This window comes from Oncorhynchus gorbuscha, linkage group LG04, assembly GCF_021184085.1.
Source record: "Oncorhynchus gorbuscha isolate QuinsamMale2020 ecotype Even-year linkage group LG04, OgorEven_v1.0, whole genome shotgun sequence".
Lineage (NCBI taxonomy): Eukaryota > Metazoa > Chordata > Actinopteri > Salmoniformes > Salmonidae > Oncorhynchus > Oncorhynchus gorbuscha.
In genome coordinates this window covers 17,399,116-17,424,352 of record NC_060176.1, presented here as the reverse complement: position 1 = coordinate 17,424,352, position 25,237 = coordinate 17,399,116, and the positions used below count along the sequence as shown (strand labels likewise).

Genomic DNA, 25,237 nt, shown 5'->3' with positions numbered 1-25,237 from the left:
GGGAGGGGGGGGGGGGTGGCCACATGCTCAGGCAGATTAATTGCCAGGCTACTATCTTTGTATGGAATCTGTCCGTTCCAATGACTTTGAGGATCCCATTACACTGAGAAATATTACTCCAATAGACTATGCACATGATCTATACCACTCAAGCTATAAATACTGCCTGTGGTGATCAGATGATGATGAGGCACTTTAGTATTGTAGTTGATTTACCAGCACAATGGTTGATGGCTCGGACAAAGTACCCTTTCAAAGGTTTGCATTTAAACTTCTTGAATGTTTAACCTTTTGTTTTCAAAGTACTCGAGAAGTGAGATACGTAGAAAATATATATACTTATAGATGGAAAGAGTTGCTGTGACAACCACAGTATGAGCGACATAGATCAGGCAATGAAATATTCCCCATTTATTTCTAATACTGTAATGCTGCCTGAAACGCTATCCAAGGTACTGAACAAACTGCTGGAGGACATTATGGAACTTGTAACATTATGGAACTCAGTAGACCGTGCTGGTCAAAGGTAACTTAATTAATGGTGCTGATTATATAAGTGGTGAGAGCAGTTATTGCTGGACAGGGATTAAATGTTGAATGCATGTCCACAGTGACGCCACTAGCAATGGGTTGCCGTGGCAACGATATTGGGGGCTACCTCCCTCTCTTTCCTCCCTGGCTGTCCCTGTGGAGCTGTATCAGGCTAATGCAGCGAGAAATGGGGACATTAAATATCTTGTTTTGTGCCCCCCTCTCACTCTCTCACACACTCGTTCTTTCTCCCTCCATTCCTTTCTCTAACACTCTCACACACATACACTACATGATGTACAGAAATACTGTCTGCTGAGCCCTGAACAATCAATTGACCCAAACAAGCTGTAGTTGCTCTCAGCCTTACCTTGAGACTCAATGTTAAATGACTCTTTCACACCCTTTTCCTGATTTGATTCGTTACAGCAGTGAACAATACACCACATGGACAGGCAGGGGGACAAGCTGTGTCAAATGTAGCACCAGGATGACCAAGCTAACATGATGACATCTGTGTGTGTGTGTGTGATTACAACAACCTGTTTGTTATTTGATTGTCTGAGATAAATGACTGTACATTAATGGCTCAACTAGAATTAGTGTTTTATGTTTGATTGGTTTGTATATTTGTCAGGATCTCTTCAGTAAGTCAGACCCCTTTTTGGAAATATATCGAATCAACGATGATGGGACGGAACAGCTCGTTCACAGAACTGAGGTAATAGACACATTCATTCCTTCTTTCTGTATCTACCTCTCCTTCTCCTTGTGCGGTGAAAGTTACTCATGTCTAATGTGCTCTTGTAGGTAATCAAAAACAACCTGAACCCCGTGTGGGAGCCCTTTAAAGTGTCTCTCATCTCTCTGTGTAGCTGTGATGAGGACAGGAAGCTCAAGGTAAGAAACACAGGAAGTCACAGTGTGATGGTTTAACGTTGCTGCTGTGGTGTTGATGAATGAATGAACGGAACTGGTGAATGAAGTAACTTACTGGTGAATGAACAGTCAATATCAGAGGGTTCTGTTTTTCACTGTCTGGTTGTGTCACAGTGCCTAGTCTGGGATTCTGACTCCAGGGGAAAACACGACTTCATCGGAGAGTTTTATGCCACCTTCAGAGAAATGCAGAAAATTGGCGGTGGAAGCAAGGTCAGTCGAACGGAGAGAGATTGCTGTCAGTCACTGTTGAATGTTTGATGTGTGTCACGGATGTGTCACTTATCTCCGACAAAGACAGAAACAGGTGAAAGGAACGTCGCGCTGCTCTTCTATGTTCTGCAAGTCGTACCGCAGGTCTGCACCAGACGTCACGACTCGTAACTGTGTCTCTGTATGTGTTGTCTACCTCCTGTGTTGAAGGTCACATGGGATTGCATGAATCCAAAGTACAAACTAAAGAAAAAGAACTACAAGAACTCTGGGGTGGTCATCCTCAGTGATCTCAAGGTTAGAGCCAACATTTACAGCTCCTGCTCAGCAACTCTCCACTATTGAATACATAGAGAATCATCCCTGTCTCTTTGCTATACGGTTCTACTCTCTCAGACCATGTACACATAGTGCTGATGAATTAGTACTGCTCGTTTCAGAAATGCGATCATCCTCAGTTTACTGTCCACCCCCACAAACCAAATCTGTAAATGACTACATCTGTGGGTGGCTGTCACTGTGCTTTTCCCCTCTATGTTTTTAGTTCGCAGATCTTTTAAAAATGAAACGTTTTTAAATGGGTATAGTTGTTTTGGCAGCCTATCAGTTGGATGATTTCATTTGGATGAATTAGTTTACTGCGCCTCAGCTCATGTGATTGCTGCTGTGTCTCAGTTTGAATCCTCTGCCGCCCCCACTGGGTGTGTGATCTCTAACTGGCACGGAGAGAACACACTGCACATCACAGAGCTGCTGCCTTCAGACTAAATGAAATCATCACCGTTCTCCATGTTCATGCTTACTACATAATACTTGTTTCCTAAACACTGATTGCTACTGAGTAGTGGTTTAATAATAGTTTTAAAATACATACTCGTTCTTTTGTAAATGGAACAGCCATTGGTTAAAACTGGAACTCATCTAAAAACATTGATGAGTACTCTACCGAGTCTGAGCCCCCAACCTCTGGGGTTTAGTTTAAAAGCTTCCTCTCTGTTCTGCAGCTTCACAGAGTGTATTCCTTCCTGGACTACATCATGGGAGGATGCCAAATCCACTTTACAGTAAGTTGAGTAGCCGATGCGTGCATTAGCAGGTCATCATCACTTAGCAGCATGGTACAACGCTATGCTAACCTTCAAAACGTGTACGATCCACTGACTGCCTGCGCATTCTATACATGTTAATGGTTGCTTACCTTCGTTAAGGTGTTGGAATAGACAATAGACGTAGTATTTTAACCTGCCTTTGAAATGTAAACCAGTGTTCCATTTCCAGGTTAAGTGCTGTCATCAAGGCCAGTGTTTTGATTAAATGCTACGTTCTCTAAGTGTGAAACATTACATTCTGCATTTTTTAACTAATTAAACCTTAACCTGCTGACTGGCATTTTCCGTTGTTTCCGGATGATTCTCTCACTGAAGGCTAGCTCCTTAGAAGGATAGCTGAGGCAATAAAGAATATTCATTTAGGGGAACGGCTATGTTAGGAGCACTGCTTCATTGTAGCATAGACAGCCTTAGGTATCACCTTCCACAGATTAAGAACACTATAGAAGTCCTTTGATAATGCACTAATGATTTAAAAAATGATTTCCCTTGTGGAGAAGCTGCAGTTCTCCCTGTGCCCGTATCTTTAGCACTGCTGACGTCAAAGCAGTGAAACATCTCTGTCCTTTGTCACTCCTTTTTGACATGCCCTCAACGCATCCTGCACATGTGTTGGTCGTATAAATTCCTCTGAGAACATCTGCGCAATGACTGGACATAAAAATCGAAATTTAACAGACGGCTTCAGCAATGTTCATTTACGTATCTTAGATATTTATGTTTTCACCATATATTATACAGATTCACTTGCGTAAGCAGTTATGCAATTATGCTTGAGGACATGATTGCGATGATATCACAGTATTTAAGACCTTGTGAGGGCGCTCCCAGGTTGGAATGTCACTCAATGGCGCAGGCTCCAGACACTTACACGATGGAAGTCAATTGATTTGTCATAATCTTCCTCTATAGAAACACCAGTGTAACAGAGCACTGTTCAGCGTAGCCTGCTTCAATACAATCTGCATGGACAGGTAGACCCTAGGTCTAGTGTTCATGGTGTTGGGTTTGTTTACAGTCTTCTATGAATCTGTCATTGCTCTAGGTGGCCATTGACTTCACAGCCTCCAACGGAGACCCACGGAACAGCTGCTCCCTACACTACATCAACCCGTACCAGCCCAACGAGTATCTGAAGGCTTTGATAGCAGTGGGGGAGATCTGTCAGGATTATGACAGGTCAGTCAGCACCACGCCTCTCTGCCCAGCCTTATCTTGATCTCTATCTGTGGGGCTGCTCTCTGTATGTCTATCAATGGGAAATGTAACGTTAACCGAGACAGTGGTTCTACTCCATCTAATTCCCAGCTATGAGGAGGTAATGGGATTCGTGGAATGTTGAAATAGAATAGAATTCAGAGGATCCTTTCTACTACTCACTGAAGCATGAGTTGGAAAATGAATGACAGAGTTGAACAATTATTACAATGATAAGGCCTCGATTCAATCAGATCGAGTGATAACTCACGTTGTTTTGCCGGTGTTGAAGGTGTAACAGCGGTATGAGCCCGCAAATCGGCGAGTGGCTGTTCTTGTGTGTTACAAATCACTCCCTTCCTATTATCCCTACCGCATTAAAGTTCAAAACTGCAATAGAAAGTGTGCATGTTTTCATGTTAATTTGGATGGGGATAGGCTATCAGTCTAATCGAGGTGTAGACAATATAACATCACACATTCGAGTGTCTGAACTTGTAATGTGACTGCATGAACTTCTAAAACGGCTGCATGGGATTTGTCCCAAAGAAAGGTGGGTGTGGTTTTGCTGCATCCAATGGCAGTGTCCGAGATAAGGTAACGCAAGGAGCCGCTTGTGGATTTGACACCACCAAAACAAAGAAAACAGTAATTTTCATGCATTAATTAAATTAAGGTCCACCTGCAATTCTCATGCCCACTGCCGACACTTTCATTAAATCCCTATAGCTCCACCTTACTAGGAGGAAATTAGAGCAAACAAATTGCCTTTACACAGACATTACAAATGCATGAAGAGGCTCTGGGGAAATCTCAGATGAAGTTGCTTGGAGGCAGAATCAGTGTTTGAGATGAGGCTAGTCTGCTTAGATTTACTGCTGCCTCTGCTGTAGACAGCAGGTCTTGTTCCATCCGTGGTGGCGGATGCAGCATTTCCTCTGTCCTGTGGTGCTCACTGCACCCTGTGATATCCTATTCTGTCTCAGCCTGGCAAAGACTGTCTGTGCCTGGCGGAGCGGCCAAATCCCCCTCCATGGCTGGCAAGGGATCATTACCCCGATCCAGAGGAGAGGACACCCAGCCTGGCGCAGTGGCACAGCAGGATTAGCAGAGGCAGGGAGGGACAGTAGCAGGATGGGCAGAGACAGGGAGGGACAGTAGCAGGATGGGCAGAGACAGGGAGGGACAGTAGCAGGATGGGCAGAGACAGGGAGGAACAGTAGCAGGATGGGCAGAGACAGGGAGGGACAGTAGCAGGATGGGCAGAGCCAGGGAGGGACAGTAGCAGGATGGGCAGAGACAGGGAGGGACAGTAGCAGGATGGGCAGAGACAGGGAGGGACAGTAGCAGGATGGGCAGAGACAGGGAGGGACAGTAGCGGGATGGGCAGAGACAGGGAGGGACAGTAGCAGGATGGGCAGAGACAGGGAGGGACAGTAGCAGGATGGGCAGAGCCAGGGAGGGACAGTAGCAGGATGGGCAGAGACAGGGAGGGACAGTAGCAGGATGGGCAGAGCCAGGGAGGGACAGTAGCAGGATGGGCAGAGCCAGGGAGGGACAGTAGCAGGATGGGCAGAGCCAGGGAGGGACAGTAGCAGGATGGGCAGAGCCAGGGAGGGACAGTAGCAGGATGGGCAGAGCCAGGGAGGGACAGTAGCAGGATGGGCAGAGACAGGGAGGGACAGTAGCAGGATGGGCAGAGACAGGGAGGGACAGTAGCAGGATGGGCAGAGACAGGGAGGGACAGTAGCAGGATGGGCAGAGACAGGGAGGAACAGTAGCAGGATGGGCAGAGACAGGGAGGGACAGTAGCAGGATGGGCAGAGCCAGGGAGGGACAGTAGCAGGATGGGCAGAGACAGGGAGGGACAGTAGCAGGATGGGCAGAGACAGGGAGGGACAGTAGCAGGATGGGCAGAGACAGGGAGGGACAGTAGCGGGATGGGCAGAGACAGGGAGGGACAGTAGCAGGATGGGCAGAGACAGGGAGGGACAGTAGCAGGATGGGCAGAGCCAGGGAGGGACAGTAGCAGGATGGGCAGAGACAGGGAGGGACAGTAGCAGGATGGGCAGAGCCAGGGAGGGACAGTAGCAGGATGGGCAGAGCCAGGGAGGGACAGTAGCAGGATGGGCAGAGCCAGGGAGGGACAGTAGCAGGATGGGCAGAGCCAGGGAGGGACAGTAGCAGGATGGGCAGAGCCAGGGAGGGACAGTAGCAGGATGGGCAGAGACAGGGAGGGACAGTAGCAGGATGGGCAGAGACAGGGAGGGACAGTAGCAGGATGGGCAGAGACAGGGAGGGACAGTAGCAGGATGGGCAGAGACAGGGAAGGACAGTAGCAGGATGGGCAGAGCCAGGGAGGGACAGTAGTAAGATGGGCAGAGACAGGGAGGGACAGTAGCAGGATGGGCAGAGACAGGGAGGGACAGTAGCAGGTTGGGCAGAGACAGGGAGGGACAGTAGCAGGATGGGCAGAGACAGGGAGGGACAGTAGCAGGATGGGCAGAGCCAGGGAGGGACAGTAGCAGGATGGGCAGAGCCAGGGAGGGACAGTAGCAGGATGGGCAGAGACAGGGAGGGACAGTAGCAGGATGGGCAGAGACAGGGAGGGACAGTAGCATGATGGGCAGAGACAGGGGTAGAGAGGGACAGAGGGCAGAGGGCAGAGGAGAGGCAACAGCAGAGCCATAGGTAGAAGTGGAGAGATTCAATATTTATTCAATATACACCAGGGCTATCGGAGACAGTCTTGTCAGACACTGGTTAATTAGAAACAAATTATTTCAAATGGGGTCTATTTTAGAGGAAAGATCCTCTTGTCTGTCGGCATAGAGCCAAATGAGGATTTACACTGTGAGTCATGCCAGTGTTGGCTCCTCCTCTTGAATGTGTGGAGAACGTTGGCTGCCTAATTAAAGAATGCAAGAGATGACTGTAGAACAGCAGAAGACCTGTTGGAGAGACACAGACTCTAGCTACCTGGAAAAGAGATGTGTAGGTACCTAACTCAGTTTGGTGTTGGGTGTCACAAACATGCCTTTAGGTGTTGCGCCTACATTACATATTGTGGGTTATCTCCTCCCACGCCAGGCTGTTATTCAGGTGCACAACGTGGGCATGCAGGCCTCTTGTGGTGAACATCAGGTGATGTTTGATCACTTTTACACAGTAGGAGCTGGATTAGGAGCCGGGCACCTTTTGCTCTGAGTGGGAAGTGGCTGGTTCTCCTACTGAGAGGGGAACGGGGCTCAGTGAAGACACCCGCCTGCAAGATCCGCTCTCACACCATGTCACGTGGAAGTGAAAAAGAGGTGCCAACATGGAGCCCACACATTGGTGCCATCCTCATTAACAGGCTTGTGAACAGCCTCACATTTGGCTCTCCCACTCTTCTTATTGGTGTCACGTTGAAATATGGCTGTGTACCGGGGTGGTAGTCCTCCACGGCATAGCAGTCTGTGAGACATAATTAGTTCTCTACTTGGGACTTATCACTTTGTACAGCCATGTGCTGCTTAAGAAAAGACACAGAGGTGGACTACTACTCCACACACACTGAACTAACCTGTAGGTTGTGATGTTTAATCCAGGCTCAATTGGAAAAAGGCATAAGAATCCTAAAACGTTGAGCACAATCAAAGAGAATATGTATACCACTACACAGAAAGGCTACTTCCCAGAGAATGTCTACTTTATCTGGGGGAACCATAGTCAGACTTGAAAGCCAGTTTCTTTCACTCTCGGGAACCTGTGGCATCTCTACATCTTCTCAAACACCAGGTTCTATTCCCACAAAGTATTAAACTGACTGATAGAACAGGGAAGCACCAAGCATCAGAACTAAGTAGCAGTAGCTCCAGTGGAAGTATTTGTACAGCGTCTTCTCTTGATACTACAGGAGCTTTGGAACATATTGACTGCATTTGCGTCAGAGGAGAAAAGTCAGATAAATCGCTGAGGAAACTTTGAGAAGTTGTTTCAGGTCGATCTCGCCGTTATGTTAAAATGACAAGTCTGATGTATTGTAATGAGCTTTCTGTTTGGACAAAACACCGCGGACTAGATAGAATAGAAAGATACAAGACAAACAACAACAGATGGCTATTCAAGGCAGCGATATCAGACATCAGTGGTTGAGTAGTTTGAATTGTATTATAGAACTTGAAACTGGCTTTGCCACCGCCGAGCAGAGAGTATGTTGTCGGCCCATTTCTCATTCACCCATTGTGATGGATCTCCTTTGCATTACAGACAATAATTAACAAAACCTCCCACCCAACCTGACCCTGCATGCAGTTAAGTCACTAATTTGTCATGATTTGCTGTCAGAGAAAATGTGTCTTCGGCACGTTGTGTTGCAGCCAATTTTGTTCTTGTACACCTCCATTGCTCCTGCAGGTTATTCCTGTCCTTTCTCCTGGATAGCGCTGTCCTGTGGGATTCATTAAACGCAGGATTAGCCATTTACAGAATCTGCGTAAATCTCCCCACGGAGGGTGGAGGGAGAGCGGAGGTCCACTTTCCCCTCTTTCTTCATCTGAGGATTAAGGAGTTGAGGATTAAGGAGATTAAGGACCAAAGTGTTGATGGAGGGAACAAAAAGAGCATTTCTATAACTCGACTGGGGGCAGAGAGAGAGAAATCATGTCTCCTGCTTTCCTTCATTGATCCAAGATGTTTTACCAGCTTTCTTTTCCCTGGGTTGATAGAAAGGGAAGGGGATACCTAGTCAGTTGTACAATTGAATTCATTCAACTGAAATGTGTCTTCTGCATTTAAACCAACCCCTCTGAATCAGAGAGATGGGGCCTTGAGTTTCTGTGCTTAGAGGGCAGTCTGAGCATCTTCCTCTAATGGACAGAACGGAGTCTGTGTGTCTGTGTCTGCGTGTGTGTGTGTCTGTCTGTCTGTCTGTGTCTGTGCCTGTACCTGTGTGTCTGTGTCTGTGTCTGTGTCTGTGTGTGTGTCTGTGTCTGTGTCTGTGTGTGTGTGTCTGTCTGTGTCTGTCTGTCTGTGCCTGTGTCTGTGCCTGTGTCTGTGTGTGCCCTCATGTATTACTAGGCCTGCTAGAGCAAAGGACCATGGTTTTGGGGATGACGTTCCACATGTGTTGTACTGTACATCCACCAAGCCCAATTTTTATATTTTTGATTGGCTTGCTTGTTAGATGCTCCCCTGTCAGTCTTTAGAGAGAAAATAATGAGCAGCTGTAAGCAAACTGTGAATATCGGGGATGGCAGCAACCTTTGCACATTTGGAAACCAGTTGCCTTTGTAGTGGCCTTGGTTGTTCGGACAGCTTCCCTCTTTCTCATGAGAGAGCGGCATCCTGAGAGAGTATACCATCTCCTGAGACAGAGGAAGCCCAATTGAAGATTACTATGTTTAGCACAGAGATGATCATTCTTAATTCCCAAGGGTGGATGATGAGACCAGAAGGGTTTTATCGTCTGTTTTTCCATTATTTTGTAATGTGCTGGAAAACGTATCAATCAGCCAGAGATGGGATATTAAAGTGTACAGTCCTTTAGTTGTCTCTAATGAAGGCTTACAGGCAAATCTTCAATTGAATGCTTATTACTTCCTGCTTTAGTGTTCCCAGCCCATGTCATCACTCTCGCCCCTTCCTGCTGCAGTAAATAAATTAAAACAGCTCCTTTCAAATGCTGATGATTGAAACCAAGATGTTATTATGGAGATGTTCATTCAGATTGCCACGGTGCTCGAGACTCCACTTTTTTTCTGCATGAAAGCAATGTCCCGATAGCAGAGATAAAATCATGTATTTAGGCAGTATTACTAATGTGATGGAAAAGAAGCTAGCACAGCCCAGCACACATGTTCACAGTGCCATGGATTGGAGAGTGATAGACACACACATTCCCTGTCAGAGAGAGAGAGCTGTAACTCACTAATCATTCCATCTCATATTTGAATCCTTTCTTCAACCCTCTTTTTGCCGTTGCACTAGGAGGACTCCTGTTTTGTTTCTTGTCTCGGCTCGCATACTGCTCAGTGAGCCCCACAGCTCACCGTGTGATCAGATCTACTCTATGTCTAGTGGTATTTCCCAGCAGGCATTGCTTCTGTCCTACTGTGTCTTACACTCTCATTCTCCCTCACAGTTCCTGCCTTCATTCCTCTAGTGCAGTGCTCTCCTGCCCTCCTGACAAAGAGTAATGCATTCAATATGGCAGAGCATATTCTACTACATCAGCTCAGCATATTAGAATGATACCGATAATGATGTGGGGAATACAGCCATTGTGACCGCACAATTACCACTTGTTGGCGGAGAGTAACATAATCTCACCCCATAGGTGCAAACTGACAGCTGGAACAAAGAAGCAAATCTTAAATTGCCATTTGAGTGTCCTAACTGGTTAAATTGTAAACAAGTCTTAAAATGAGGGATTTGCAGTGTAGTTTTTTCTGTGTGAAAGAGATAAATTGCAGTAATGTTCTCAACAAGTATCTTCCATTTGATCAGTGACCGTGTAACTCTACTGTAACAGCGAGAACACTATTATTGTATGATTGATTTACTTTACATTTTAGTGACAAAAGATTTTCCGCCTTGGGATTTGGTGCCAGAATTCCACCCAATTATGAGGTGAGTATTATCGTGTTTAGTTGTTATAATATTTCCCCACACTGTTTATTTTCCCTCCATCCTCTCTCCTCTTGGTATTTGCCCTGAGTCTATATATTGAACGGGCTGATTGCCCTATATCCTGACACCATTTGTCACTCTGTCAAAATCTCACATTTCAAATTCATAATTGAGTTTATTTTTATTCATAAGCCCCTTCTCTGGAAATACCAACCTGTCCCCGAGAAAATAACATGTTCTGAGGAATTAGAATAATGGCAAGCATGGCTCCTTGGTGTTGATGGCCACTTGTCAGAAGGTTTCAGGAGCGAGACAGGGGCGTTGTTTTAGCAGATTTGGCATGGAGAACAGAGATCTGGCTGTTGTTTTAACTAGCACCCTGGGGAGAGGGTTTGAAGTGCCGCATGCACACACACACACACACACACACACACACACACACACACACACACACACACACACACACACACACACACACACACACACACACACACACACACACACACACACACACACACACACACACACACACACACACACACACACACACACACACACACACACACACACACACACACACACACACACACACACACACACACACACACAGACTGCTTCCAGAGATGGAGAATCACAGGCACACTGAAGTACTGGCAGGTCAACAGAGAAAAGATCAAATAAGGCTATCAGACTCTGCTTCTGTTCTGTGCTGTGCATTGGCTTATAAATAGTCTTATCTACTGTAAGTTCTGTCATTATGGCTTAATGACATCTGTCTTGTCAAAGGCACATACACTGGACCAAAAAGACGGTTGTTTTGATTGGATAGAAAAATGCCACGTCTGAACACTTTCTGAACCCCAGGCTGCAAACATGCTATAAAACCAATTCTGTAAATTCTGTATTGTTGCTGTCACTTAGAATAGTCCAAGAGCCCAAAGCTGTTGTATTTACCCAAAATAGTAAAAGTTCTCAAAAGGCTGTGTGGCTGTGGCTTTGTTCAATAAGATAACTGGACCACTTTGTATCAGGAACAGGGTCATTCTCATACTCAAAGTCATCTTTATGTGGACTTATGGTCCTATATTTTCATTTATTCCACCACTACTCCAGACATTCAAATGATCGTAAAATGTGGACTGAAATAAATTAGTACATTTACATTTAAGTCATTTAGCAGACGCTCTTATCCAGAGCAACTTACATCCTTGAAGACTCCAGTTGTATTTCGAATGAGACATAGGGATTTTGTCTACACTCATTTCCAGTACAACAGTGTCTGACCTTGTTTTATTTCCCAACAAACAGGTGTCCCATGACTTTGCCATCAATTTCAACCCAGAGGACGATGAATGTGAAGGTAACAGAGATGAAGCCTCCTCTGGGTACTTTATACTTCTGAACATCTCAGCAGCTCTGCCCGACTCTCCATCAATCTAAATCCGCTGACATTTTACAATGAAAAATGTGCATACTGGATAGCATGTGGAGCTTGAGAGTGCTTTCCTCGCTCTCAGAATCCACCTTTAATGGACACAGAGCCCTACAAATGTACATTTCCAGTAATACTTTGTCCCTTAGTTATTGTGCTCCAGCCCACCCTTAGTTATCCAGCTCTCCCTCCTTTCCTTCCTCAATGTGCCACTTTAAGGCGTGTACCCACAGTAGAACGCCTGTGTTTGTGTGTGTGATCAGAGATTCAGGGGGTGGTGGAGGCCTACCAGAACTGCCTGCCTAAGATCCAGCTGTATGGCCCCACCAACGTCTCTCCCATCATCAGCAGGATAGCCAAGCTGTCAGCAGGAGAGGAGACCATCAAAGATGCCTCTGTAAGTGTCCCTTTACTGCGGTAATGGACTACTGTACATTACAGGCTTGCATGATATGGAGAAAAGTAAAAGTGTCCATAACTGATATCCCACCCATTGAGCCTCCTTGGATGAGCTGTCCCAGGCTCAGCTCAGCTCTTACACAATTAATACCAGTCAGCCAATACAGACCATGTAGGTGTATGATTGTGTGGAAATGAAAAACATGATAGTGATGTCATTCACTATTAAATGTTTTTGTCTAATTAAGTGACAATGCCCGAGGAGCCGTGTGTGGAGGATATTGGCACGGCTGTTAGTCTCGGGCCTGCAAACGGTGCCAATATATCCCCCAAACACTGTGTTTGAGGGAATTATCACTTTTATGCAATGGGATACCAGCAATTTCAAATAATGAGACATATTTCCATTAAACATGTTAATTTATTCATACTATTTCGTCCTTACACAAGATAGTCCTGACACAAATCTAGGATTGCTACCCAAGCCGGCTGGCTCAGTTGCTGGAGACACGACCCAGTCTTTATTCTATAGACATTTGTTCTAAATGTTCTGTTGTCATGCTGACTGGCAACGTTCTTATCCCCTGATTGCTAGCTAGCCAACTTGGGCTAACGGTCACAAACAGTGCAGCCAGAATGACAAAAGTAGCTGCATTTGTTTATTTAAACTGTTTTCTAGTGACATTTGGATACAGCCATACCAATGAGCGATTTGGCCTGGCATAGAACATTTGCTCTCTCACCAGTACACTGTTTGGAGGAGCTAGCCAATGACACAGCTAGCACAATTACTTCAAACTGAAGCTGGAAAGAGAAATGTAAACGATGTACGCTGAGAGTCAGGAAGCAAGTTCAGGGAGTGAATACATTTAATAAATGACAGTACAGCGCACCGACATGGAACAGGATCAATGACAACTGGGGAAGAAAGTGAAGGGAGTGACATATGTAGGGCAGGTAAGCAGGGAGGTGATGGAGTCCAGGTGAGTGTCATTATGCGCAGATGCGCATAATGCTGGTGACAGGTGTGCTCCATAACGAGCACCCTGGTGACCACAGACAGCAAGGTTTATACAAATATCTGCTGTTGAAAACCAAATACTAGTCTAAAAGAAATGGGAGATAATGTCTAGATGCTTTTTACAGTGGAGATTAAGTTTATAAATGGTCTGGCTGGGCTGATGAGACAGTGGATTGCGCAGTGAGATGGAACAGTAAATAGGCATTTCATAGCTTTAGCCGGTGGTAACTTGTGAAATGGACACCGGCAGGAACTCGATTTTAACCAATCAGCATCCAGGATTAGACCAACCCATTGTATAAATCTGTTATAATTTATTGAGGTTCTGCAAAAGCACCTTTAAAATCTCTCAATGAAACGTGGTAAGGATTGAGTTAACAAGAATGCCCAAGGCCTTTAATATCAATGTGTTCCTACATTAGTTTGCCCTCTGGCTATTCCCATTACATTTGAAACACTTTTTAATCATTCTGTCCGTTTCTTCTCCTTCGTCCTTGTACTGATCTTCATTTATTATTCAATCATCCCTTCTTCTTCTGATCAGTAAATGAGAACAAAGGATCAACAAAGGATCAATGCAAAAATAATTCAGGACATGAGTTAAAACTGCAGCCGGGGCACTTTAATGCCTAAGGACTCATGGGGCATCTGAGAGGAGAATACATAAATACATAGGAATATGATGATAGTTTTGGGACACTGTAAAGTCCATAGAGAATAGGAGCACCTCCTCCCAGCTGCCCACTGCACTGAGGATAGGAAACACTGTCACCACCGATAAATCTACGATAATCGACTATGTCAATAAGCATTTTTCTGCTGCAAAATCTGGATCCCTACAAATCAGCTGAGATAGACAATCTGCAACCCCTGTTATCAGCCTGTTCAACCTCTCTTTTGTATCATCTGAGATCCCCAAAGATTGGAAAGCTGCCACGGTCATCCCCCTCTTCAAAGGGGAGACACTCTGGACCCGAACTGTTACAGACCTATATCCATCCTGCCCTGCCTTTCTAAAATCTCCGAAAGCCAAGTTAACAAACAGATCACTGAACATTTAGAATCCCATCGTACCTTCTCCACTATCCAATCTGGTTTCCAAGCTGGTCAGAGGTGCACCTCAGACACGCTCATGGTCCTAAACGATATCATAACCGACATCGATGAAAGACAGTACTGTGCAGTCGTCTTCATCGACCTGGCCAAGGCCTTCGACTCCGCATTTTTATCGGCAGACTCAATAGCCTTGGCTTCTCAAATGACTGCCTCACCTGGTTCACCAACTACTTCTCAGAGTTCAGTGTGTCAAATCGGATGGCATGTTGTCTGTCTCTATTGGGGTGCCACAGGGTTCAATTCTCGGGCTGACTCTTATCTCTGTATATATCAATGATGTCGCTCTTCCTGCTGGTGATTCTCTGATCCACCTCTATGCAGACGACACCATTCTGAGTACATCTGGCCCTTCTTTGGACACTGTGCTAACAAACCTTCAAAAGAGCTTCAATGCCATACAACACTCCTTCCTTGGCCTCCAACTGCTTTTAAATGCTAGTAAAACTAAGTGCATGCTCTTCAACCGATTGCTGCCCGCAACCGCCCGCCCGACTAGCATCACTACTCTGTACGGTTCTGACTTAGAATATGTGGACAATTACAAATACTTAGGTGTCTGGTTAGACTGTAAACTCTCCTTCCAGACTCACATTAAGCATCTACAATCCAAAATAAAATCTAGAATCGGCTTCCTATTTTGCAACAAAGCCTCCTTCACTCATGCTGTCAAACACACCCTCGTAAAACTGACTATCCTACCGATCCTTGACTTCGGCAATGTAATTTACAAAATAGCCCCCAACACTCTACTCAGCAAACTGGTTGCAGTCTATCACAGTGCCATCCGTTTTGTCACCAAAGCCCCATATACTACCCACCACTTCGACCTGTATGCTCTCGTTGGCTGGCCCGCACTACATATTTATCGCCAAACCCACTGGCTCCAGGTCATCTATAAGTCTTTGCTAGGTGAAGCCCCGCCTTATCTCAGCTCACTGGTCACCATAGCAACACCCACCCGTAGCACGCGCTCCAGCAGGTATATTTCACTGGTCATCCCCAAAGGCAACACTTACTTTGGCCACCTTTCCTTCCAGTTCTCTGCTACCAGTGACCGGAACGAATTGCAAAAGTCACTGAAGGTGGAGTCTTATATCTCCCTCTCTAACTTTAAGTATCAGCTGTCAGTGCAGCTTACCAATCACTGTACCTGTACACAGCCAATCTGTAAAAAGCACACCCAACTTTCTCATCCCCATATTACTACTTACCCTCTTGCTCTTTTGCACCCCAGTATCTCTACTTGCACATCATCATCTGCACATCTATCACTCCAGTATTAATGCTAAATTGTAATTATTTCACCTCTATGACCTATTTATTGCCTAACTCCCTACTCTTCTACATTTTCACACACTGTACATAGATTTTTAATATTTTTTTCTATTGTGTTATTGACTGTACGTTTGTTTGTAACTCTGTGTTGTTGTTTTTGTCACACTGCTTTGCTTTATCTTGGCCAGGTCACAGTTGTAAATGAGAACATGTTCTCAACTGACCTACCTGGTTAAATAAAGGTGAAATAAAAAATACAAATCAATAAAAAATACACTTATAGACCTCATATGTAAAATTCTTAGACAAATGTAGGATATCTGTAGATGTTGAGGATTTTCTCATTCATATTGATATCCTGCAGGGAGAGAGAGAGGTGTTGATGGGACTAGAGATGAACGCATTATTACTTTTCTCAGTGGGAGCAGTCAGATTTCAGAGGATGACGTGTTACACACAGACAAACCAAGAGCACTGAAGTGTGTGGAGGCAAAAGGTCAACACGCAACCGCAACCCTCTCCTCTTTCCTCTCTCCTCCAGCGTTACCACATCCTGCTGATCCTCACGGATGGCGTGGTGACAGACATGGCAGACACACGCGAGGCCATCGTGCGCGCCTCCTACCAGCCCCTGTCCATCATCATCGTTGGCGTGGGCAATGCAGACTTCACAGACATGCAGATCCTGGACGGGGATGACGGGGTGCTGCGCTCACCCAAAGGAGAGCCCGTCCTCAGGGACATTGTGCAGTTTGTGCCCTTCAGAGACTTCAAAACGGTCAGTATTGCCTTCCTTCCCTTCCTCATTCTATACCTCCATCCCTCCACCTTCCCTACCTCCCTCTACTCTGCTATGCCACAGTCATATTCCAACCAAGCCATAAGAACAGAGAGGTGTGGGTCTCCAAGTTCTCAGAAACTGCAGTACTTTTTATAATAGCGATGCTGGCGGCCATTAAGTCTCACAGTGTGACCTCCAAAGCCCCTTCAGTAATAGCATTACCCTCCAATGGGGCTTTGAAGACATGCTAACAGCCAGGCAGCCTCTCCTCTGCTGGCCTTGCCAGTGCTACAGATGGAGGAGCTTCAGAAAAACCTCCTACGGAAAACACAAAGCCCTCTTTCCTTTTGACCGCTGGCCAAACAACGGAAAACACAAAGCTCTCTTTCCTTTTGACCGCTGCCCAAACAACAGAAAACACAAAGCCCTCTTTCCTTTTGACCGCTGCACAAACATAGGAAAACACAAATCACTCTTTCCTTTTGACCGCTGCCCAAACAACGGAAAACACAAATCACTCTTTCCTTTTGACCGCTGTCCAAACATGGAAAACACAAAGCCCTCTTTCCTTTTGACCGCTGCACAAACAACGGAAAACACAAATCCCTCTTTCCTTTTGACCGCTGTCCAAACATGGAAAACACAAAGCCCTCTTTCCTTTTGACCGCTGCCCAAACAACGGAAAACACAAATCCCTCTTTCCTTTTGACCGCTGTCCAAACATGGAAAACACAAAGCCCTCTTTCCTTTTGACCGCTGCCCAAACACCGGAAAACACAAAGCCCTCTTTCCTTTTGACCGCTGTCCAAACATGGAAAACACAAAGCCCTCTTTCCTTTTGACCGCTGCCCAAACATGGAAAACACAAATCCCTCTTTCCTTTTGACCGCTGTCCAAACATGGAAAACACAAAGCCCTCTTTCCTTTTGACCGCTGCCCAAACACCGGAAAACACAAAGCCCTCTTTCCTTTTGACCGCTGTCCAAACATGGAAAACACAAAGCCCTCTTTCCTTTTGACCGCTGCCCAAACATGGAAAACACAAATCCCTCTTTCCTTTTGACCGCTGTCCAAACATGGAAAACACAAAGCCCTCTTTCCTTTTGACCGCTGCCCAAACACCGGAAAACACAAAGCCCTCTTTCCTTTTGACCGCTGCCCAAACAACGGAAAACACAAAGCCCTCTTTCCTTTTGACCGCTGCCCAAACAACAGAAAACACAAAGCCCTCTTTCCTTTTGACCCCTGCCCAAACAACGGAAAACACAAAGCCCTCTTTCCTTTTGACCGCTGCACAAACAACGGAAAACACAAAGCCCTCTTTCCTTTTGACCGCTGCCCAAACAACGGAAAACACAAAGCCCTCTTTCCTTTTGACCGCTGCCCAAACAACGGAAAACACAAAGCCCTCTTTCCTTTTGACCGCTGTCCAAACATGGAAAACACAAAGCCCTCTTTCCTTTTGACCGCTGGCCAAACAACGGAAAACACAAAGCCCTCTTTCCGGAAAACACAAAGCCCTCTTTCCTTTTGACCGCTGCCCAAACAACGGAAAACACAAAGCCCTCTTTCCTTTTGACCGCTGCCCAAACAACGGAAAACACAAAGCCCTCTTTCCTTTTGACCGCTGCCCAAACAACGGAAAACACAAAGCCCTCTTTCCTTTTGACCGCTGCCCAAACAACGGAAAACACAAAGCCCTCTTTCCTTTTGACCGCTGCCCAAACAACGGAAAACACAAAGCCCTCTTTCCTTTTGACCGCTGCCCAAACAACGGAAAACACAAAGCCCTCTTTCCTTTTGACCGCTGCCCAAACAACGGAAAACACAAAGCCCTCTTTCCTTTTAACCGCTGCCCAAACAACGGAAAACACAAAGCCCTCTTTCCTTTTGACCGCTGCACAAACAACGGAAAACACAAAGCCCTCTTTCCTTTTGACCGCTGCCCAAACAACGGAAAACACAAAGCCCTCTTTCCTTTTGACCGCTGCACAAACAACAGAAAACACAAAGCCCTCTTTCCTTTTGACCGCTGCCCAAACAACGGAAAACACAAAGCCCTCTTTCCTTTTGACCGCTGCCCAAACAACGGAAAACACAAATCCCTCTTTCCTTTTGACCGCTGCCCAAACAACGGAAAACACAAAGCCCTCTTTCCTTTTGACCGCTGCCCAAACAACGGAAAACACAAAGCCCTCTTTCCTTTTGACCGCTGCCCAAACAACGGAAAACACAAAGCCCTCTTTCCTTTTGACCGCTGGCCAAACAACGGAAAACACAAAGCCCTCTTTCCTTTTGACCGCTGCCCAAACAACGAAAACACAAAGCCCTCTTTCCTTTTTGCCCAAACAACGGCCCAAACAACGGAAAACACAAAGCCCTCTTTCCTTTTGACCGCTGCCCAAACAACGGAAAACACAAAGCCCTCTTTCCTTTTGACCGCTGCCCAAACAACGGAAAACACAAAGCCCTCTTTCCTTTTGACCGCTGCACAAACAACGGAAAACACAAAGCCCTCTTTCCTTTTGACCGCTGCCCAAACAACGGAAAACACAAAGCCCTCTTTCCTTTTGACCGCTGCACAAACAACGGAAAACACAAAGCCCTCTTTCCTTTTGACCGCTGCCCAAACAACGGAAAACACAAAGCCCTCTTTCCTTTTGACCGCTGCCCAAACAACGGAAAACACAAAGCCCTCTTTCCTTTTGACCGCTGCACAAACAACGGAAAACACAAAGCCCTCTTTCCTTTTGACCGCTGGCCAAACAACGGAAAACACAAAGCCCTCTTTCCTTTTGACCGCTGCACAAACAACGGAAAACACAAAGCCCTCTTTCCTTTTGACCGCTGCCCAAACAACGGAAAACACAAATCACTCTTTCCTTTCTTCCTTTGTTAGGTTAAAAAACAATTTGCCCAGAGTTTCATTGGATTTAGGTGTCACTGAAAATGATTGCTTTAACCCTTTGGGGTCTTGTGCCAGAACTGTCCAGACTAAAGCTGTGTTCTATTTTTCACAGGCCTCGCCTGCTGCCTTGGCCAAATGTGTCCTTGCGGAGGTGCCCAACCAGGTGGTGGAGTACTACAGTCACAAGGCCATCTGCCCCATGCCGCCCGTCCCATCATGTGACTCTCCCACCTCCCTTGCCAACACCCCTACAGAATCACTGCCAGCAGTGGGGACCACGGCCTGACCACATCTCAGTCCAGAGAGAGAGAAGGTGCAGATCGCTGCTCTGGACCAAGAACCATGGTCATTAATATTAGTGTTGTTATCATTCTTTTTCATTCGTACAGCGTTCACACACAGACTAGAAACTGAAACCTTTGGATTGTTTTCTCTCTCCGTGCGGATCATGTCCCTCTGCCTGGCTGTGCATCCATCTGCCTGTTCAGCCTGATGCTGGAGGATGCATGCAGGTGAATCCCTCCCAAAGTTGATCAACTATGGTCACAGGCTCTCTGTCCTCTTCTGCCCTGATACTGGCATCTTGGCCCTCAGCTGATTTTTTTTAATGACTTTCAAGGCTCTCCAAGGCTTCAGTCTGCTTCTCTTCTGTGTCCATTTTGCTCTGCTGTGTCTCTCTGTCTTACTGCCCATCACTGGTATTGTCTGAAGAGCCTGTCAACTGAAGGATTGGGGGAGGGGGAATCTAAACATATCAAACCACATGAGTCTTTCAATTATGAGGAAAGAGATTTAGGTAACACTTTATTTTACTTTTCCTAAATGATGCCTGCACAGAAACGGTAGTCATATACAGTACGGGTCAAAAGTTTGGACACACCTGCTCATTCAAGGGTTTTTCTTTATTTTTACTATTTTCTACATTGTAGAATAATAGCGAAGACATCAAAACTATGAAATAACACATGGAATCATGAAATAACCAAAAAAGTGTTAAACAAATCAAATCAAAATATATTTAATATGTTATATTGTTCAAAGTAGCCACCCTTTGCCTTGATGATAGCTTAGCACACTCTTGGCATTATCTCAACCAGCTTCATGAGGTAGTCACCTGGAATGCATTTCAATTAACAGGTGTGCCTTGTTAATTTGTGGAATTTCTTTCCTTCTTAATGCGTTTGAGTCAATAAGTTGTGTTGTGACAAGGTAGGGGGGTATACAGGAGATAGCCCTATTTGGTAAAAGACCAAGTGCATATTATTACAAGAACAACTCAAATAATCAAATAGAAATGACATTCCATCATTACTTTAAGACATGAAGGTCAGTCAATCTGGTAAAATTGCAGTCGCAAAAACCATCAAGAGTTAACTGCACTTCAGATTGTAGCCCAAATAAATGCTTCACTGAGTTCAAGTAACAGACATCTCAAAAACCACTGTTCAGAGGAGACGGTGTAAATCAGGCCTTCCATGGTCGAATTGCTGTAAAGAAACCACTACAACAGGACACCAATAAGAAGAAGAGACTTGCTTGGGCCAAGAAACACTAGCTATGGACATCAGAATCTGGCATTTGAGATTTTTGGTTCCAACCGCTCTGTATTTGTGAGAAGCAGAGTAGGTGAACCGATGATCTCTGCATGTGTGGTTCCCACCATGAAGCATGGAGGAGGAGGTGTGACGGTGTGGGGGTGCTTTGCTGTTGACACTGGCAGTGTGGCGACCACAGCATGGCGACCACAGCATTCTGCAGCGATACGCCATCCTATCTGTGTTACGCTTAGGGGGACTATCATTTGTTTTTCAACCGGAGAATGACCCAAAACACACCTCCAGGTTGTGTAAGGGCTATTTGACAAAGGAGAGTGATGGAGTGCTGCATCAGATGACCTGGCATCCACAATCACCCGACCTCAACCTAATTAAGATGGTCTGGGATGAGTTGGACTGCAGAGTCAAGGCAAAAGCAGCCAACAAGTGCTCCGCATGTGTGGAAACTCCTTCAAAATCATTCCTCATGACAGCAAAGCTGTCATCAAGGCAAAGGGTGGCTACTTTGAAAAATCTCAAATCTATTTTGATTTGTTAAATACTTTTTGGGTTACTACATGATTCCATATGTGTTATTTCATCGTTTTGATGAAAAACACTTGAATGAGTAGGTGTGTCCAAAGTTTTGACCGGTATTGTACAAGCCAACTTGACATTTTGTAACATGACTCACACTAATATTACTTTACAGTACAACGTTTTTAAAGCTTAGTGATTTATTACAGATGAAGCAATGTGACGTACATACATGTTATGTCAATCTCAGGTTTATAGTGCCCTTATGCAGGCATGATGGCAGAGCATTCAAATGAAATGTTACAGAAGTGTATACATGATAAATAAGTCAACAAATACAAAGAAATACATGTACAGTGTAAATGAATGATACAGTTCGACATGAAGATAAATCAGATCTTTATCAACTGTTATGCCCGTTACCTCCATATGAAGCATACCTTTGGGATATATCTTTATCTCAACCTGACCTATCTGGGGCCTTAGCCAGTTACTTTTCTTAACTGAATTAACGAGGAACATTTCAAATGGGGCTCTTCGTGGTGTTTGTGTCACGATATTGTAGGTCTTTCAAAACCGAAAATCTTATTCCAATGCGATAACCCTGCATCACATCACTCATGTGAAAGACCTCACTGCACTGTCTAGTAAGGCATCTAAATACGGTGGAATTGATATGATTTCTATTGTTTGACGAGTGCAAATGTCACAGGAGTACACTGACAGTAATGACAAACCAGAGAGTGGGATCATGGCCTTGTATTCACATGAACTTGTTTGGATGAGATGCTGCTGACTTATGGTAAGCAGCTTTACATGCACATCCCTCCATGATGAATATGTCCCGTGACCATTATTTTCCCCTCTAGGAACTATTTTGTTCTCTCTGTTGACACGTTGACTTGTTGATTGTATAACTCATGGGTAAGAAGTCTTGCACGTAGTTCCATAAACATCTTCTGCTACAAATTCTACTGACGTAAGTTTAGGTGCATCAGGGATCTACGTCAGATATGATGCAAACAGAGGTAACCTGAATCACTGAAATCGTATTATTTTGTCTGCCCATATTTTTACATACACTAAGATCAACACCTAAAAACAGGTTGCATTCAGTATAAAGATTGCAAATGTTTGCTCATAATGGATAAATACGAGGAAGATTACATCACAGTTGTCTGGGATATTGTAAAACTGGCTCTAATTCGTATCAATACCTTTCTCTGGACAGTGACAACCACATGTAGGCTGGAATTCAGTTGAACCCGCCATAGATGGTCAATTAGCATAATATGGGTTTTTAGATTTTGATGCCAGTCCGTGCCATTGCCTCTGTCTCCTTTGTTGATGCGACTTTGTAATTAACAAGTTCACTTTGGCTTCTCCCTCAATGCTTGCATCTCTCCCAGGTGGCCCATGTGCTCTTATGTACATAACTGTGGCTAAACTCCCCCGGTACAGTGCTCCTGTGTGCTGTGGTCTGAGCTCCTTTGAAGAATAGTGAGTGTGTATCTGTCACTAAGGACCACAAGCTTCGGCCTATTGATTCAGGACTCCCAGATCTGGAGTCCTCCTTGGTCAGCTGAATGTAAATAACCCTGGATGGACTTTCATCTCCACACTGGGGCTCTGCAGTGGGACGTGTAGGATGGGGAAATGGATGTAGAACATTTGCCAATGTTCTGTTGGACTGAGTTCTGACATCAATGGTAATATATTGAAGTACTTTATATTTATTAAATTCATGTTTTTGTTTGTTTTTGTTTGGATATCTACTATGTGTTTGTTTGAATATGATGACACCATTTCTCAAGATGGGATAATGCCATGGATTTATTAATCACATGAATGGATATCTCATTTTTAGGATTACTGTTGTGCAATGGCAGGAAACCTTATCTATCAGATCTATATTGAGAAATGTATGAATCGTTGGCAAGATGATGGGGTACACTGTTACCGTTCCAGCCCCTTGGTCCTTATCTTTATTGCACAAGCTAAAACAGTGTGCATTTTCATAGAATTGGCTTGTGTGCAGCCCAACATATGCTCACACTAAGACCATACATACATTACACACTCCGAGCAACAGCAAGTGATATCATGCTGATATGAATCAGTATTCCTGTTCCTGAGGGGGAACGGGATTTGAATACCATATGCTCAAGTCACAAGTATCAGCACCTTCCTGTTGTTTCTTTCCTGTGCTGTACTTTTGTTCCCACCCTGGACAACATGGCCCTGGACAACATGGCCCTGGACAGCATGGCCCTGGACAACATGGCCCTGGACAACATGGCCCTGGACAGCATGGCCCTGGACAACATGGCCCTGGACAACATGGCCCTGGACAACATGGCCCTGGACAGCATGGCCCTGGAGAACATGGCCCTGGACAACATGGCCCTGGACAACATGGCCCTGGAGAACATGGCCCTGGACAACATGGCCCTGGACAACATGGCCCTGGACAACATGGCTCATGATTTAATGTTGTCCTCAGGCACAAGCCAAAGCACTCTCCATCAACTCAAATCATCCTTTGCTTAGTTCATTTTCAGAATAAACCCTTTAGACCAAATGCACAGTCAGTTGCAGGTATTGCTAACCCTGATGCATACTGTATCTAGCGGTATTGATTTCAATGGTGGATGTCTCCTTTAAAGTAATTATGCAGGGAGAATGACTGGTTTTAAATGAGCACTGTGAAGAGTGCATAATCTGAGGTATTTATTTTACATTCACCACTGACAAACATGGGCTCTGAACACTACGGTACAATGGGTGGAAGGTAATACAGGCTAGTCTATTGCCCTGCTGTGTATTCCCTAAACCACTGGATGATTTTGAGGTCATAGATATATTTTATTTCTAAAAAGAGAATTCATTGCATGCTTACCTCTGTTGTTAAGATGTGTTGTGCATTCCTTTGGAGTACGTTATGCTGATAGGCAAGCCTGCATTTGCACAAACCTCTGTTCATGTTGTGGATGCTCTCTTTATCTTGCATTTAGGCCAATAAATCCAGTCAACTGCATGATAGTGTCTGTGATGTCGCATCCTTGTGAAAAAAAAGTGGAAATATTCGCCCCTATTCTTCTTCCATGTTTTTGAAGTGGAAAAACTAAAATAAAGCTTTAGTATTTATTGCCATTTGATTTGATTGTTATTCTTTCATTCGATTCAGGTTATCAGGTTGTGTGAAATTACAGCGTACCATTTGGGGGTGGTAAGACAATATCGGATAATATGTTGCTACAATAGGAATTTATCACAGATTTCCATTACATCGGCCCTTGTGAGTCCCACATCTGACTCAAAGCACTTACCGATGCCTTTAAACCACCAGAGAGATGGAGTGACATCCCCTGTTCATTTTCTGTGACCTATAACATGTTTTTTTGCCTTGTGGTTCAATTTAAATGGGAAAGAGGAATACAATTGAGAGAGGAATGCGGCAGTCTTTTGAGAGACGCAATCTCTGCTCTCGTATGATTTCCCCGGTGGGGCGGAAGCTTTGGACGGGATACTCCATGCACACGCTCACCGTGGCCGGGTCAGCGATGATGAGGCTGTATAGCATCAGTACATGTAATGGGGGTGAAGACTGCTCCTTCAGACAGTTCCTTTCA

General features: G+C 45.0%; 1 protein-coding gene across 2 annotated transcripts in view; it reads left to right on the top strand.

Annotated features, from left to right (window-relative positions):
* Positions 1-24,758, top strand: part of LOC124033765 (copine-7-like) — a 48,654-nt gene extending 23,896 nt beyond the window's left edge. Inside the window, exons 6-18 of one of the 2 annotated variants that reach the window (XM_046346015.1) lie at positions 1,169-1,252; positions 1,342-1,431; positions 1,585-1,683; positions 1,894-1,980; positions 2,688-2,747; positions 3,838-3,971; positions 10,547-10,601; positions 11,910-11,961; positions 12,297-12,430; positions 16,386-16,622; positions 19,646-20,329; positions 23,015-23,314; positions 23,870-24,758. In XM_046346015.1, the coding sequence (XP_046201971.1) occupies positions 1,169-1,252; positions 1,342-1,431; positions 1,585-1,683; positions 1,894-1,980; positions 2,688-2,747; positions 3,838-3,971; positions 10,547-10,601; positions 11,910-11,961; positions 12,297-12,430; positions 16,386-16,622; positions 19,646-19,819 (1,206 nt within the window). In that variant the 3' untranslated portion in view covers positions 19,820-20,329; positions 23,015-23,314; positions 23,870-24,758. Of the gene's footprint in view, positions 1-1,168; positions 1,253-1,341; positions 1,432-1,584; positions 1,684-1,893; positions 1,981-2,687; positions 2,748-3,837; positions 3,972-10,546; positions 10,602-11,909; positions 11,962-12,296; positions 12,431-16,385; positions 16,623-19,645; positions 20,330-23,014 lie in introns of both variants that reach the window. The other variant, XM_046346014.1, reaches the window with a different exon arrangement.
* The last annotated feature ends 479 nt before the right edge of the window (positions 24,759-25,237 follow it).